Genomic DNA, 16,397 nt, shown 5'->3' on the forward strand with positions numbered 1-16,397 from the left:
GGCTGTGCAAAATATGTGATGTTGAAGGGACAGCTGAGCCTCTGTCCTCACCACCCTGGAAGAATTGCCCCAAGAGGTGCTCTGACGACCTGGGGCCCTTCCAGGAGATGGCTGGAAAGGACTGGTGGGAGCACTGGGCAAACTGGGGGACATTACAGTAAAATCACTGCCCCAGTTCAATGCAGGAGGATGACATCAGAGGCAGAGCTTTTTCTGTGCTGGTACTGAGTTACCAGCACCTTGGCTGCCCCAACCATAGGATTGGCTGGAAATGGCAGGCAGGGAGCCAGCTGAGTACTGGCTCCTCTGTGTGGTTTTTGAAATTATTTTTTATTTATAATATAAAAAAGCACTGGTCAGAGTTTACATATGCTGATCATGTGGGAGCTCTGGCAGGTGGGGGGGGCCCTGTGAAGGCTACTGGGCTAGACGAGAAAGGGGCAGAGACCAGAACTTGCCTGGAAGAGCCAGGGTGACCTCCTCCCCACCCCCAGCATTTGTAGCAAGTGGCTGAGCTTGTTTTGTGCGGTTTCCATACGAGTGGGGGGTGATCGCTACTGCTGTTTATGCATCCGACCAGCCGGGGGACATCTGTAGTGTTTGGGTGACAGGGTTTGGATGGATCCACCTGCTATCTTGAGCCATAGTTGCAGGAATTGGGGGATGAGGGAAAGTAACGCAGCTGTTCCTTTAATATTTGCACTGCCCTGAAGAGTAAAAAACATATTTTGCTGAGTCTTATTAAAAGACCAACATTGTATTACACCCCCAGGGCCCAATGTAGTTCTGAACTAATTCTCTCTTTTCCTCGTTTGCTCTTTGTGTAGCTCTCAGTAACTGCTCAGTGCAGCCCTGCTAATACTAGGCTGCTGAACGGACGTAGGAAGCTAAAGAAGACGTTATTAGCAGGAGGTTAATGTATGGCTGCCAGGGGGACATGCTGGCTTGGAGGGTTTCTGAACAAAGGAGGTTTGACTCCCAGGGCAGCCGCATTCGTCTGTAGCTCCACAAATAACAAGCAGCACCTCAGTTAGTTTTTAAGGTGCTCCAGGACTCTGTGAATTATTAAAGGTGCTTTGGGTAACTGGCGCTATACCACATACGTTGTGTGACTAGAGCGCTGAGCTCTAGCAGAGCTCTAGCTCTAGCAGAGTATAGCCAAGATAACCAGATCCAGATTCAACAAGATAGGAAACTAGTCACATTGACTGAAGCATTCCTGGCTCCTGTCGAACTCCAGACAGTGAAAAAGCTCCATCTGCTGCCTTAGGCCAAACTGAGAATCCAGGAAGCAGGGGGCTCGCAGACAGATGCTTTGCACCACCTTGTGTCCAAAGAGCTGATTTGGTTTATAAGCCACTAATTAGAGACACGCAGGCACAAACTCTGTGGCCCGAGAGGCTCCTGGGCTTAGAGGACAGGCTAAGCGAAACCTGAGAGCTTTTGGAGGATGCATATTGTGATTCCCCTCCCCTGAAGTGGCAAGGCCTCTGTAAAATTAGCTGCTGTAAATTCCTGACAATTCCTAATCAGTGTTTTTTTGCAGATGAGTACAAACTAAATGCTAGATCATGGAGCATAATAATAAAACACCTCCTACTTCATACCAGAGTGCTATGTAGAATTCTGAAAAAACAAACCAGGCCTCACTAAGCTTGTTTAGCCAATCACAAAATGCTCTGGGCTCTTTAAGCTTACACACGATTATTTCTATTATCTATACTCTAATGGTGACTGGATCTCTCGTTAAATCCTGTTTTTACAGGAGTTTCTGTAGTAATTGTCTGACATGAAAGCCTCCCATTGCTTTTATCAATGTCTTTTTAAAAAAGGGGGAAAAATACCAAAGCTTAAGCTTAAACCCTATTAATAAAATGAGATTCTAAGGCTGCCCTAGAAAAGCACCAAACCCAACCTTTTGCAAAAAAAGGAAACAACATATCTAAACCTGGGTGGGTCAGGGCTGGGCTGGGCCCCCAGTCCAAGAAGTTTCCACCGTTTGGAGCTACGTCTGTGCTGGGGCAAGTTCGAAACCAACTCACCTCACTAATTTTCAACTAACTGAAAGCACAGACCATTTGTTTACACAGTCATGCCTAGCTGCCAATGAGGATTCCTCTTGCGCTAGGTGCTGTACGGACAGAACTAAAAGGTGATGTGAGCCATTTTTATTGAACTGATCTTAATAAAATCTCCGGCTGCCTACAACTGGGTCTGTGCTGCTGTTCTAAAGGCAACGTCTCTGACTTTAGAAAGCAGGTTAGAAAGTTTCCTCAGCACAGCTATGTCCTATGGGGCTTCAGACTGTGGCCACTAGAACAGGGTGGGCAATAAGTGGTCCAAAGGCTGCTTACTGTCGTCCCTGCACAAGAGCACCAGTCAAATGCATTAGCCTAATTAAAGCAGGATCTTACGTGTAAGATCTTTCGCCTGTTTTTTCTACTGGAGTACAGTTTATTTAACGGGCACCCAACATGGCAAGATAAATTATAGACAGCTACTGAGTGCATTAGAGCAGTTTGTGCGCCAGGAGGGCCCCATATTATGTGCGGTTCATAGAAATGTGAATACCAGAGTTCCTGAGCAGCTAATGATTCCAGTTTATAACCTATAAATACAAGGAGTTTAAACAAAGCTTTTCAATAGGCAGTTGGTCTCCAAATCACTCTGGAATAGGAGAGAGCCCTAGAAACGAGCTTCCCCTTGCAATGGCAGATGTTTATGTGGTGACGGCCTCTGGTAAACCCTGCCTAAAAGTCGGTGAGGAGGAAACTGCACAGGGTAATTTAACACTGAAACTTCTGCACATAACCCTTTGCAATGCAGCTCAGGGCAGAGGAAAGAAAAGTTTCCATTGCTTAATCAAGCACAGGGAAGCAGTTCAGTGACTAGTGCACAACTGTAGCAAGGGATGCTGACGGAAATGGGAGAGCACTCAATGGCAGCACTCGCATCACATTTGGTGCAGCATCCAGTTCATTTCCACTCCCAGAATGCCCTCCCGTCGGGTCTTTATTTGGTTTGAAATACAGAAGGCATACACCTAAGCCCCCTTCATCTGGGTGGCACCTACCCTCACCCTGCACGTGGGTAAGAGTGGGCAATCAGAAATCCAGACCATTACTAGACATCAAGCCATTGCCAGTCAACTGGAGGTATCACAGGGAGGCTGAACTGTCAGTGTCTTAGACACAATAGCCCCCAGTCCCCACCACTTTTGAGCATAACTAGCAAACTGTAACTGTAGCAAATCAAGCAATCTGCGTAGAAGTGCAGCTGTTACCCCACTCGTGATCATCGAGTTGTAGTCGCCCAGCAATACATATAAAAAGAGAAAGAGCTGTGACGAGTACTATGGGACAGAGGAACTGAATACCTACGTATGCCTCCACTCCTCTTCCCCCCCACCCCCCGCAGACCTATGGTTTCTTCCCAAGAGCGTACTGCCAAATCGGCCTGCTCAGTGTGGTCTTGTGCACTCGGAGAGTGAACTTTTCACCCAAGTAGCTTTCCATGGAGCTCGGACAGATGGGAGCCCTTGGTCATCTTGTGGCAGTATTCTCGGAGCTGTCCCATGAAGCAAGAGAAGAGGTACAGCTAGCACTGTTGTAGAAAGAGGCAAGGCAGACCACTTTCAACCACGTCACCCCATCCAATCCTACTGACTATTTTTAAAGAGGTCTGGGGTTTCCTCTTCACTCCAGTGCAGCTAGTTCTTCCATAAGCTCCTCTTTCTCCCGCTGCAGTTCCTGTACCCGCTGTTTGTTCTGCTCCAGTCTGTCCTCCAGCCACTGCAGGAGGGGCCCACTGATGGCAGACATCTGGCTGCAGAGATTTTTGGTGAACACTAAAGGAAAAGACAAAAACATGTCAGTGCAGGAGAAAATCTCCCCCCAGGATACAGAATTGCGAAGCGGAAGCACAAAGGTTCACAACAATATTTCACATTGAAACGTCACGTATCCTCACCAAAAAGGATTAAACAATAGCTCCCAGTCCGAGGGGGAGTGGGGAGGGTGGGAGAACACTTATAAAAATGATTGAACTCAGTTTTAGGTGCTCTTTGAGGACACCCAATAAACGCGACATGTAAACAGGCTCCTGTAGACTGACTTTTTCCTAGTTCACAGTGTAAAGCATATCTTACAATAAACACATTTTACACTGAACGTTAGACACGACATTGGCCATTATTGTGGCAGAACATCCCTGCAACTTGTGGAGATTAGAGTGAAACACAATGAAGCTGCCACTCAGTGATGTATGATCACAAAGAAGCCTGCACTAGTGTAACTCACATGTGGAAGCACCAGAACATGTCCACAGCCCACTTTGCCCTGATTTAGATTCTGCACCACCACAGATCTAAGACTACTCCCAAAACAAAAGAAGTTACACACCACACCCTGCACCCAGTATTTGAAAATTCTGGGAAATTTGTCAATAAATAATTTTGGAGGCTCCTTGCTGCCATCCTCCATTACAGTCCAGTGGCTACATGGAAGTGGGAGCACTCTCTGCAGGACCCCCCCAGGGGGAGGGACTCTGTAGTGAGGCTGCACCCAAATCTGACTCAAATATCGCAGGCGTGCCAGGTGTGGGCAGGCAAGTGCAGGTGTGAAAGACCTTTTCTGGTGTGATCCAGATGTGAGGTTAGCAGCTTCTCTGTGGGATAATCTGGGTACAGACAGATCAGTGGGGGCATCTGAACGTACAGGATCATTGACGCTTTCTGGGTGCAAGGGTAATGGGACTCTGCACAGAAAGCCAGGTAAAGGTGGCTGGGTCTTGGTGGAGTGTGGGGAGCAGGAAGGGTGGGGTGGCCAGGGATCAGCTGTGATTTCTCTCTCTACTGGCTGCTCCGGACCCCCAGAACACCACACCTGCACTGCTGGGGGAAGGGCTCCTGCCTGCTCTTATTGCATCCCTTTACCTCCCCATCTGATAGGCAAAGAAATCTGCAGTGGACATGAATTTCCGCACATACAGGGGTGCAAGAATTCCCCCAGGAGTAACCTTTGAGGCAACCATGTTCTAACCCCAAACCCAATTCTATAACCCTTTTTAACCAGATGGCCAAACAGGACGCAGCCACCCAGGTCATTCCAACTGTGACTTAGGCCACATGAGAAGTCAGGTCCCCCAACCCTCCAAACACCAGAAACACGAATGAATAATTTGATTTACTACTGAATTTCCCTAGCTCCCAGCACACGAAGAGGCAAGCTTGAAGGGAGCTCTCTGAGACCAGACCAGCTGTGGAGCAAGACACGATTACACGGCAACATCAAAACATGGTGCTAAACTTGGGTGAAATAATCAGTTCACAGGCTGGCTCAGTACTGAACGTTCCCAAGTGGACCCAGGGTTACCCTCCACAGTGATAAACAAGGTCATCTACTGCCTTCTAGAGACAGACCCAAAATGACCATTTCTCAGCCCACAAGGTGACTTGGTATTTCAATTCACCGTCCTGCACCCAAATAGCTGTTAGTCTATACGGTGCCACAGGACTTTTGTTTTTCTTGAAGATACAGACTAACACAGCTACCCCTCTGATACTTATTCCCAGCTGAGGAATTCTTACCTGAGCCATTGTGAATCTTAGTTACAGAGTCGAGATGGGTGAGGCTAAAGACAAGAACAGAACATAGCCGGTGAGAAGACAGAATGGACTGACGATTACGTGACCCTCAATTATGGAAAACAGCCACCGAGAAGTCTAAAGCCGCAGGAATTTTGGGACTACTCTCCCTTACTTAATGGGAGCCCCAGTTCACTGACAATGCTGTATCAAACTACATATTGCATATGCTGAGTACCAGGCATTCCTCCGTAGCAAACCCCACAGACAACACACCTCTGTAGAGCAGCAGTTCTGCTAGCCTTTGGTTTGATTTCTCACATACCCTCTCTTCTGTCCAGTCAGTTTCACTCCTGTCCCATTCTGAGGCCTATGATCAGGAGTGGATCATGCAAGTGACTTAGCACCAGCTTAAGTATCATACTGTGCTGGTTCCTTGCCCTTCTCTGGGCCAGTAGCAGAGCTGCTATTGGAAGCCTCTCCAGCCCTTGGGAGCAGGGCCTGTGCCACGTCCCACTTAGTAAGGAGTTGCAGCCTTATCAGGCTGACAGAGGAAAACTTTGCAGGGGAACTAGTTTCAAAAAACTTCCAGAGGGACAGCAGGGAGAAGGAGCCATTGGCCAGACAAACACCTATGGGAAAGAGCGTAACGTCAGGACTGAGAGCTAGCTTCAGCGGCCCTCATGATAGCAGGCGTAGCTGACCCTTCACTGCTTTCCAAACTTGTGCTCTGCTTCGCATAAAGGACTATTAGGGTCATATATTAACTTTAAAAATCTACTGTCATCAACTAGTCCCTCTGGTGCTATGGAAGGCCAGTGATCCTGACCCGCTACCTGTGAATTCTCCTGTATGCATCTTGTTCCTCCTGGCACAAGATCTTGGGCAGCTCCACCGCTGATTCCAGGCACACTTTGCCAATGGTGTCATGGGGAACCACATGGATAGGAATCTCAATCCTCTCATACCTGCAAGAGGACCATAGGCAAGTTATTGCCCCTACCCTTGTGGTCTGCTCCTTTGAACAGTCAGATATTCCAGACAGCAGTAATGGCTTGCTCTATGGTCACATCACCATAGCTTTGCTGCTGGGGAGCCTTGCGCATGCTAACTGACAGACTAGAAGCAGTTTGCAATGGTACTCATTCACCACAGCTTATGAATGGGGGGTGGGGGAGGTAGCTAGAAAGTCAGCATGGATGAGGGGCCCTGGTAAGCACAGGACACTGAGTACCCTATGGCTCAGAGTCCCCTTCAGAAATGTATCCACTTTCAAACCGGAAATGAGACCTCCTTCAGACATCCACAAATACTGGCTTTAACCCAACGTTTGGTTCCACATTCAACATAAGAATGGCCATACTGGGTCAGACCAAAGGTCCATCCAGCCCGGTATCCCGTCTGCCGACAGTGGCCAATGCCAGGTGTCCCAGAGAAGGAAAACAGAAGACAATGATCAAGTGATTTATCTCCTGCCATCCATCTCCTGCCCCTGTACTGAAGGCCAGGGCACCATACTTTACCCCTGGCTAATAGCCATTTATGGACCTAACCTGCAAAAATTTATCGAGCTCTTTTTTAAACCCTAATAGAGTCCTGGCCTTCACAGCCTCCTCCGGCAAGGAGTTCCACAGGTTGACTGTGCGCTGTGTGAAGAAAAATTTCCTTTTATTAGTTTTGAACCTACTACCCATCAATTTCATTTGGTGTCCCCTAATTCTTGTATTATGGGAAAAGGTAAATAATTTTTTTATATTCACTTTCTCCACACCATTCATGATTTTATATACCTCTATCATATCGCCCCTCAATCGCCTCTTTTCCAGACTGAAAAGTCCCAGTCTCTCTAGCCTCTCCCCATATGGGACCCGTTCCAAACCCCTAATCATCTTAGTCACCCTTTTCTGAACCTTTTCTAATGCCAATATATCTTTTTTGAGGTGAGGAGACCACATCTGCACGCAGTACTCAAGATGTGGGCGTACCATAGTTTTATATAGGGGAAGTATGATATCTTTTGTCTTATTATCTATCCCTTTTTTAATAATTCCTAACATCCTATTTGCTTTACTAACTGCCGCTGCACACTGCATGGATGTCTTCAGAGAACTATCCACTATAACTCCAAGATCCCTTTCCTGATCTGTCGTAGCTAAATTTGACCCCATCATGTTGTACGTGAAATTTGGGTTATTTTTTCCAATGTGCATTACCTTACACTTACCCACATTAAATTTAATTTGCCATTTTGCTGCCCAATCACTCAGTTTGCTGAGATCTTTTTATAGTTCTTCACAATCCCTTTTGGTTTTGACTGTCCTGAACAACTTGGTGTCATCTGCAAACTTTGCCACCTCACTGCTTACCTCATTTTCTAGATCATTGATGAACAAGTTGAACAGGATCGGTCCCAGGACTGACCCCTGGGGAACACCACTAGTTACCCCCCTCCAATGTGAAAATTTACCATTTATTCCAACCCTTTGTTTTCTGTCTTTTAACCAATTCCTGATCCATGAAAGGATCTTTCCTCCTATCCCGTGACCGCCTAATTTACATAAAAGCCTTTGGTGTGGGACCGTGTCAAAGGCTTTCTGGAAATCTAGGTATATTATGTCCACTGGGTGCCCCTTGTCCGCATGTTTATTAACCCCTTCAAAGAATTCTAATAGATTAGTTAGACACGACTTCCCTCTGCAGAAACCATGCTGACTTTTGCCCAACAATTCGTGCTCTTCTACGTGCCTTGCAATTTTATTCTTTACTATTGTTTCTATTAATTTGCCTGGTACTGATGTTAGACTTATCGGTCTATAATTGCCAGGGTCTCCTCTAGAGCCTTTTTTAAATATTGGCGTTATATTGGCCGTCTTCCAGTCATTGGGTACCGAAGCGGATTTAAAGGATAGGTTACAAACCACTGTTAATAACTCCGCAATTTCACATTTGAGTTCTTTCAGAACCCTTGGGTGAATACCGTCTGGTCCTGGAGACTTGTTACTACTCAGCTTATCAATTAACTCCAAAAACCTCCTCTAATGTCACTTCAGTCTGGGAGAGTTCCTCAGATTTGTCACCTAACAAGGGTGATTAACAGTAACAATGCTACTCATTTAAGTTAGCCCAGGAAAGCTGACAATAAAAAGGAGACAAAAGAGACAGATCCTTTCTCTCCTGTGAGATGACTAGCAGATCTTTTCAGATAGTACTTACTCTGAGCTCTTCTGAGCCTGAATTGACTGGAAACAGGTGTAGAGTATCCGGCCTGTCTAAAAGAATCAGCAGAGTAAACACCAGACTATGGGCAATGAGAGCTCACCTGAAAGCTGAACTTTCAAATAATACTTTTCCAGATAGGCTCAAATGTACTACTTTTTGATGAGGGGGGAGACCAAACTTTGTAATGAGCAAATACTGAAGACTGTGTCAACTATAATATGAAGTAGTTAGATACAAAAGGCTTGAAACACAGGACAAAATAAGTCTATACTGAACGGAATGTGCCATAAGTAACCTTTTTCGATGCTCTCACAAGCACATCATAAACAGTGGGTCTGGTCCTAGAGCTCAAACATCAGCCCAGCTATGAAACAATGTACAGGCCAAAGAATTTTACTGAGGGAATTTTCAAATGTACCAACCCTGAAAACATAAACCTATTAACCTATCACTTTCATCACGTTTTCTTGCTGCATTTGTCAATTATAAATTGAAGCTAAATGCAAGTTTGCTTCCCCCAGAGTATCTTCTCTACCAATATTAAATTGAATATTCTTGAGAACAAACTAGCCCAAGCCAAACTAGTACCTGTGCTGCATTTACATTGATTTACATCCCAGTAGGCCACGGACCCAGCTCCAGAGTGAACCCTTATTTCAGATACCATTTGGGATAAGACTTCAGGTCCACATCAAAGCTGAAGCCTTAGGCTGGCATATGAAGGGTTTTTCTCAATTTACAAGTTGTCTACCTTTGTGTTCTTGTCTTCAATGAAACAGGAGAAGATGAGACCCACAAAGCCCTGGTCCATCATCTGATACATGGCTTGAGTGCGAACATCTGCAAGTATGAATAAATACAAGATAACCAAGTTATTGCTAAGCAGTGAAGGACTAGTCCAGTCACCTGAAGCATCATACAAAGACTTACCATTTTTCCAGACATGACTTGTTAATTTCATCCTAGTCAACTGGACATTTTGGATTTTTTTTTTAAATTAACACTCCAGGTCAAAAAATGGCCAACTTTAAAGGATTATATAAAAGTTTGCAGTAACTTGACTAAATAGAAAACTAGACTAAAATGCTACTGTTCTATATTTAAAATCCTATATATTAAAAAAAAAATTAGAAATTATAAAGTAAAACAAGTTAGCCGAACATGTATTCAAACAGGCAAATCAAAACTATGACCAGTCACACAGGCAGGAGATTTCAACAGCTTTTTTGGAAGAAGTCCATTACAGCACAACCTCTTAACTTAGGAACACCTGAGTTACGAACTGATGAGTCAACCACATTAACTCATTTGGAACTGGAAATACACACACACAGAGCGGCAGAGATGGAAAAAAAGCAAATATGGCACAGTATTGTGCTAAATGTAACCTTTCAGAATAATGAAGGGAAAGCAGCATATGGAAAAGGGAAAATACAGTGCTCATCCATAAAAATGAAATTAGTACCACCCAGGAATCATAGACCAGTCTTCTTATGTTCTAACCTACTTCTTATGTCAGCTGAACTTCTGCACCAGGAAAGATAATGGAGCAAACAATTAAGAAACCCCTTTGCAAACATCTAGAAGATAATAAGGTGACATGTAAGAGTCAGTGTGGATTTGTCAAGACCTAATCATGTCCAACTGACCTGATAGCTTTCTTTGATAGGATAAACAAGCTTTGGGGATGGGAAGAAGGCAGGAGCAGTAGATGTGGTATATCTAGACTTCAGTAAGGATTTGATACGGTCTCTCACAACCTTCTCATTCACGAACTTGGGAAATGCAACCTAGATGGAGCTACCATAAGATGGGTGCATGTTAGAGTAGTTAGCCATGGCTCAGAGTCATACCAGAACGGTGTAGTAAGTGGGGTTCCACAGGGAGCAGTTCTGGGTCTGGTCCTGTTCAATATTTTCATCAACAATTTAGACAACAGCATACAGAGTACGCTTATAAAGTTTGTAGATGATACCAGCTAAGAGGGGTTACAAGTGTTTTGGAGGACAGGATTATCATACAAAAGGAGCTGGACAAACTGGAGAAATGGTCTGAGGTAAATAGGCAGAAATTCACGAAGGACAAGTGCAAAGTACTCTGCTCAGGAAGGAACCGTGAGCTGCATACATATAAAATGGGAAAGGACTGCCTAAGAAGTAGTATTGTAGAAAGTGATCTGGGGGTCATAGCAGACCATAAGCTAAATAGGAGTCAACAGCGTCACATTAAAAAAAGCAAACATTCTGGGATGTGTTAGCAAGAGGGTTATAAACAAAACACGAGAATTAGCTCTTCTGCTCTACTCTACGCTACACTGATTAGGCCTCACCTGGAGTATTGTGTCTAGTCCTGAGTGCCACATTTTGGGAAAGATGTGAATGAATTGGAAAAAGGCCAGAGAAGAGCAACAAAAATTAAGGTCTAGAAAACAACCTGTGAGGGAAGACTGAAAGAACTGGGTTTGTTTAGTCTAACGAGAGAAGGAGAGGACATAAGAATTTTCAAGTAGCTAAAAGATTGTTACCAGGAGAAGGCAGAAAAATTATTCTCCATAACCTCTAAGGATAGGATAAGGAGCCACAAATTGCAGCAGGGGAAGTTTAAGTTGAACATTAGGAAAAACTTCTTAATAGACAGGGTGGTTAAACAGTGGAATAAATTTCCTAGGGAGCCTGTGCAACCTCCATCGTGAGAGATATGTAAGAGCAGGTTAGACAAACACCTGTCATGGATGGCCTACTTGGTGCTTGGTCCTGCCAGGAGTGAGGGGAGACTGGACTTAATGACTTCTTGAGGTCCCTTCCAGTTCTATGACTCTGTATTTCTTCAGCTAGTAATGTTTCAAAATGGTATAAAGTCAATGTTGAGTTGTAAGCTTTTGAAAGAACCACCATAAAGCTTTGTTCAAGGTTATGAACATTTCAGAGTTATGAACAACCTCCATCCCCAAGGTGTCAAAACTCTGAGGTTCTACTGTACAACTAGAAAAAAATAAAGACATCCAAAGAGCGCTGGGTATTGCCTTCTCTTTCTTGTTGCAGCTCTGATCTTCCATTCTTGGAGAATACCCATGAACAGACTGAATACCTTAAGAATCCAGACAACTTCCCACTTTAGATAATTTGAAGGTAGAGGTAACCTTGGATTAAAAACTCTACAGCCATCATTTTGACAAGAAAAGATTGGACACAATGGCATTGTTCACAATAAAGCACATATCTGAATGAAATTTTGGGCTTACCTACATGAGATGGCCACACAGTTATGTGTGGATGAGAATGATACCAGCCCACAACCCTCATGGGACGTCCTGTCATCTCAGCCAACCTGTGTGTCAGTCAAGGTACTTTCAAAACACAGAGCAGAAGAGACAATATGTCCCTCGTGCAAGTTAAAAAATAACCACAGGGCACAATTGAAATAGGGGCCTCAAGGGATAATTTGAAGTTAATACATTAAAGGGAAGGATGACAGGTGATGGTGTATACTGGCAGTCTCCCTCGTAACCACCAGTGAAACATCTCACCCCCACAGATATAACTCTTTCTTGAACAGAAGCAATGTGTATCTGTACATCGAAATAAATAAATGCCAGGACACCACCCAAACAATCAGACTCCTGCCATTACAAAGATTGTGCTTAAAAAGGGCTTTTCTACCGGGGGGGCGGGGGGGCCGGCGGAAACAGGACTCTCAAATAAACCAAACTTGAAAAACACAAGCATATTAACCTTTCGCTTTCCATTCAGTTTTCTTGCTGCATTTGCCAATTCTAAAAGTGAAAGTTGAGCTTTCTTCAAAATACAAAGGCAAATACCAGGGATTACTTATGCCTTTGGTATTAATCCAGATGTGAGTTAGCTTCTTTCAGAACACCTTCTCTACACATATTAAACTTCAGAATTGTACGTATTTGTTACAAAACCAAGTGATCAAGGGTAGTTACAATATGGTTCTAGCTCATCATTCATAAAGTGTGGAAAGAAACTGCAGTGGTGATGAATTGTAGCACAGCGCTCAGACAGTGTATGTGAAAAAGCAGCAGGCAACTTTATATTAATAACAATAATGCAAGCGTGGTATTGAACTCAAAATGGTTTGAGGTCTAGCAACCTTGTTGATAAGCTTTCTACTGACTACAGCCCTTTCTGGTTACAGTCTTTGTAAAAGGATATCTCTGCTTCTGTAGAAGCAGCTGAAAGCTGCTCCGGAGAAATCTCCACTCGATCCTTCCTCTTGTCTGAACGGCGCAGGATGATCACAGAATGAATATGAACAATCCTGCCAGTGTCAACCTAATAATAAATGAGGAAGAATTATTCACATCTCTCTTAGTGAGCCAACTTCTCTATCATCTATCACTGCCCATGTTTTAACTAAAGGAAAAAAAAAGCACTCTCTCCAGTTTAGACCTCTTAAAACATGTGGATAGGTTGTGCAGTGGATTGCTTATTCTAAGTCAGGGATCTGCAACCTGCGGATCTTTAAGGATTTCTTTGTGGGTCCCAAAGCTATAGTACTAAAGCTCAAAAAACAAAAAAACACTCCTGATCATTTTCAATAAACAATGAATATCTAAAGGCCCAACAATGAATAACTCATATCTAAATGGCAAACAACATGTTATATCAAAATGTTGGATAACTCCCCCTTTAATGTGTGCAGTGCATTGTGGGATATGACACTATCTGTGTTTTGATCATGTTGCTACTAAAGTCTTGATTTTGAAAAGGAAAAGGAAGCTTGTGGCATTCCTCTATGAAGGGCAACACATATTTTAAGAAAAAAAACAAACTAAACGTGAAGCAAAATTGGCATCATTATAGTGGGCTCAGGAATGAAAGTCAGGAAAGATAGTAGTAGAAACACATACTTGTAAAGTGCGGAAACAGTATGTAAAAAGTTTGTGAATGTCCCGCAGTAAACACGAATTGCATTACAAATCACTGTGTGTGCTGTTCTTAAAATAGTGGGTTACTAAAGGATGGCTCAAATGTATTTATTAAGGGCTATCTCACATTCACATGCATTGTGGCTCTTGACTTATCAATTTTTTACCAAATTTGAAAAAATGGCTCTTCCTGCTATTTTGGTTGTTCTAGGTTTTCACTTCAGAAACTGTGAATTTAATGTTCTTGAAACGATGAGTTTATGGTATCACACCAATCTCTAAGCTGAACTGGCACAAGTGTCTGCTGAAAAGACAGCCAAGACGAGAGGAGCCAGTTGTAAGCTCAGAGCAAGAGCGAGGCACACATTAGCAGAGCTGTTTTTGTAACTGCTTATGCAGAACATGTCTATGCGATGACAGCTTTGGTCACCGATATTATTCTTTCATTTCCCTGAGGATGAGGTTCACCCCAGGAAAAGAGACTATAGCCTGTTTTCCATTTGTGCAAGGACATAAATTCATCACACACTTTTTTTGGGGTGAAAACAAAAAGCAGTCAAGTAGCACTTTAAAGACTAGCAAAATAATTTATTAGGTGAGCTTTCGTGGGACAGACCCACTTCTTCAGCCCATAGCCAGACCAAAACAGACGCAAAATTTAAGGCACAGACAACCAAAATGAGTAATCAAGCAGACAAATCAGAAAAAAAATGATCAAGTCGAGCAAATCAGAGAGTGGAAGGGTGGAGGATTAAGAATTAGATTAAGCCAAGTGTGCAAACAAGCCCCTATAGTGACTCAGAAAATTCCCATCCCAGTTCAAACCATACGTTAATATGCCAAATTTGAATATAAAAAAGAGCTTGGCTGTTTCCCTTTGGATAGTGGTGCGAAAATTTTTTGTGAGGTTTTGGGTTTTTTTTTGTTTTTTTTTTTTGGGGGGGGGGGGGGGGCTATTATGCTTTTAGAGCTGATCAGGGCATGGCAAAGCTACTCAATACCCACTTGCTCAGAAACTAAGCCTACCTGTCAAATCAAAACACAAGGTACACCCTTTCCTGAAGGCCAGATGCTCACTTGCTACTTTGACCTGGAACATGCAGAAATGGTCTCTTATTGGCTAAACTCTGCATACAAACACACACACACTGCTGTCTCCCAATTAATGCAAGCAAACCTTAGTCAATGCTGTACTCAGAACACACCCCTAATCAGCTGGCTTTGTCGTCTGTCTCCCTCTCACTAACAAATTGATGTTGTCCCCAAACCAATAAATTACAAACCCCCAACAAATAAGAGCTGACGTTTACTTCAGTTCTGTAAGCTGCTGCTAATAGCGTGGAGCCACTCTCCACAGACCACATATATACAGTAAATGCCTGATAGGCGCAATTTCAGCTTGCACTTAACTTGTGTTAATGCGAGTTAAGTGCAAGTCGAAGTCCTAGGGTTCCCAGGGGCTGAGGGAGTGCAGCTCCTCTGCCAAGCACCTCACTGCACCCCCTGCTTCCCCCAGCTGGGAGAAACTGCTCTGCTGTAGCTGTCTGCCTGCTTGGCTCCCCCCAGCTGGGGAAAGTGGGTGGGCAGAGAGCCATGCTGCTGCAGCTTCTCCCCAGCTGGGGGGAAGGTCTGTGTATGACAGTGGAGTGTATGTGCTTGTGAGAAATATGTGCCCAGAGTAAGACTCTCGGATATAGTGACAAAGGAGTGCAGAGAAATATATACAGTAGACACCCTCCCACCCAAGTCACGCCAGGTTGCGCTCCTGCACACCATCGCATAACTCAAACTTTGTGCAACTGGGGGGGCGGGAGGTGGGAACCAGGTGGCTGCCTGGCTCCCAGCTCCCCTGGGTTTGCAGGAACCAGTAAACTGACTAGTACCCCGGCTTCTGCCACTCTGGGGTCAGGCAAGGCATCTCCCTGGCTTCCCCCAGCAAACCGGGTGGATGGGCAGGCAGCTGTGGCAGCGCAGCTTCTCCCAGCTGAGAGAAGCTGGGGAGAAACCGTGCTGCTGCAGCTGCCTGTGCACGTCGGCGGGGGGCGGGGGGAGAGCTAGGAATGAGGCGGCTGCCTGGCTCCCAAGGGCTTGCGGGAACTGGGAAACTGACCAGTGCACCCCAGAGTGTTACTCTGGGGACGTACTACTCACAGGCACACGCCGGTGCCCCACACCGACCTTGGCACCGGAGCGGGGCTGCGGCTGAGCCCCCGCCCCCGCCCCCGCCCCAGCGGGAGCCTTTCGCCCTAGCAAAAGCAGAAGCAGAAGCCCCGGAACCATCTCCCTGGGTCACGAGGACAGGCCCAGCCTGGCCTGCACGCGGGGGGCATCCCCGGGGAGTGACGACACCCCCAGCCCGGTCCTAGGGGGGCCCAGGCTGACAACCCGGGGAGAGGACAGGCCCACCCATGCCGGGGGCAGACGAGCGCTCCCCGACGGCGTCCAGCCAGAGCCGCGGCGGCGGTACCTCCCCGATGCACAGCCCCATGACCTCCTCCTTCTCGGTGCTCAGCGCGTGGTTGAGGCACACCAGGAAGGCGTCCGCCTCCAGGTGCACGGCCTGCACCGCCATCTTGGCACCCCCACCCCGGAAGCGCGGGGAACGCGCGCCCGAAGGCCGGCGCGTCGCAGCCAATCTCAGCGCAGGCTGCAACGTCAACAGCCAATCGCCGTCCCTACGGGCAACCGCGCTTCCGGTCCGCC

At 45.4% G+C, this 16,397-nt stretch overlaps 1 protein-coding gene across 1 annotated transcript; it reads right to left on the reverse strand.

The window, feature by feature from the left end:
• Positions 1 to 2,999: 2,999 nt before the first annotated feature.
• BRCC3 (BRCA1/BRCA2-containing complex subunit 3) lies at positions 3,000 to 16,279 on the reverse strand. Its single transcript, XM_075007566.1, has 8 exons — positions 16,162 to 16,279; positions 12,978 to 13,098; positions 12,045 to 12,131; positions 9,555 to 9,643; positions 8,798 to 8,853; positions 6,421 to 6,552; positions 5,588 to 5,631; positions 3,000 to 3,847 (listed from the first exon to the last, which is right to left on the reverse strand). Exons 1-8 carry the CDS (start codon positions 16,264 to 16,266, stop codon positions 3,696 to 3,698), a joined length of 786 nt encoding a protein of 261 aa, XP_074863667.1. The 5' UTR covers positions 16,267 to 16,279; the 3' UTR covers positions 3,000 to 3,695.
• Between the last annotated feature and the right edge of the window lie 118 nt (positions 16,280 to 16,397).

Source organism: Carettochelys insculpta, chromosome 13, assembly GCF_033958435.1.
Source record: "Carettochelys insculpta isolate YL-2023 chromosome 13, ASM3395843v1, whole genome shotgun sequence".
In the NCBI taxonomy this organism is placed as follows: Eukaryota; Metazoa; Chordata; order Testudines; family Carettochelyidae; genus Carettochelys; species Carettochelys insculpta.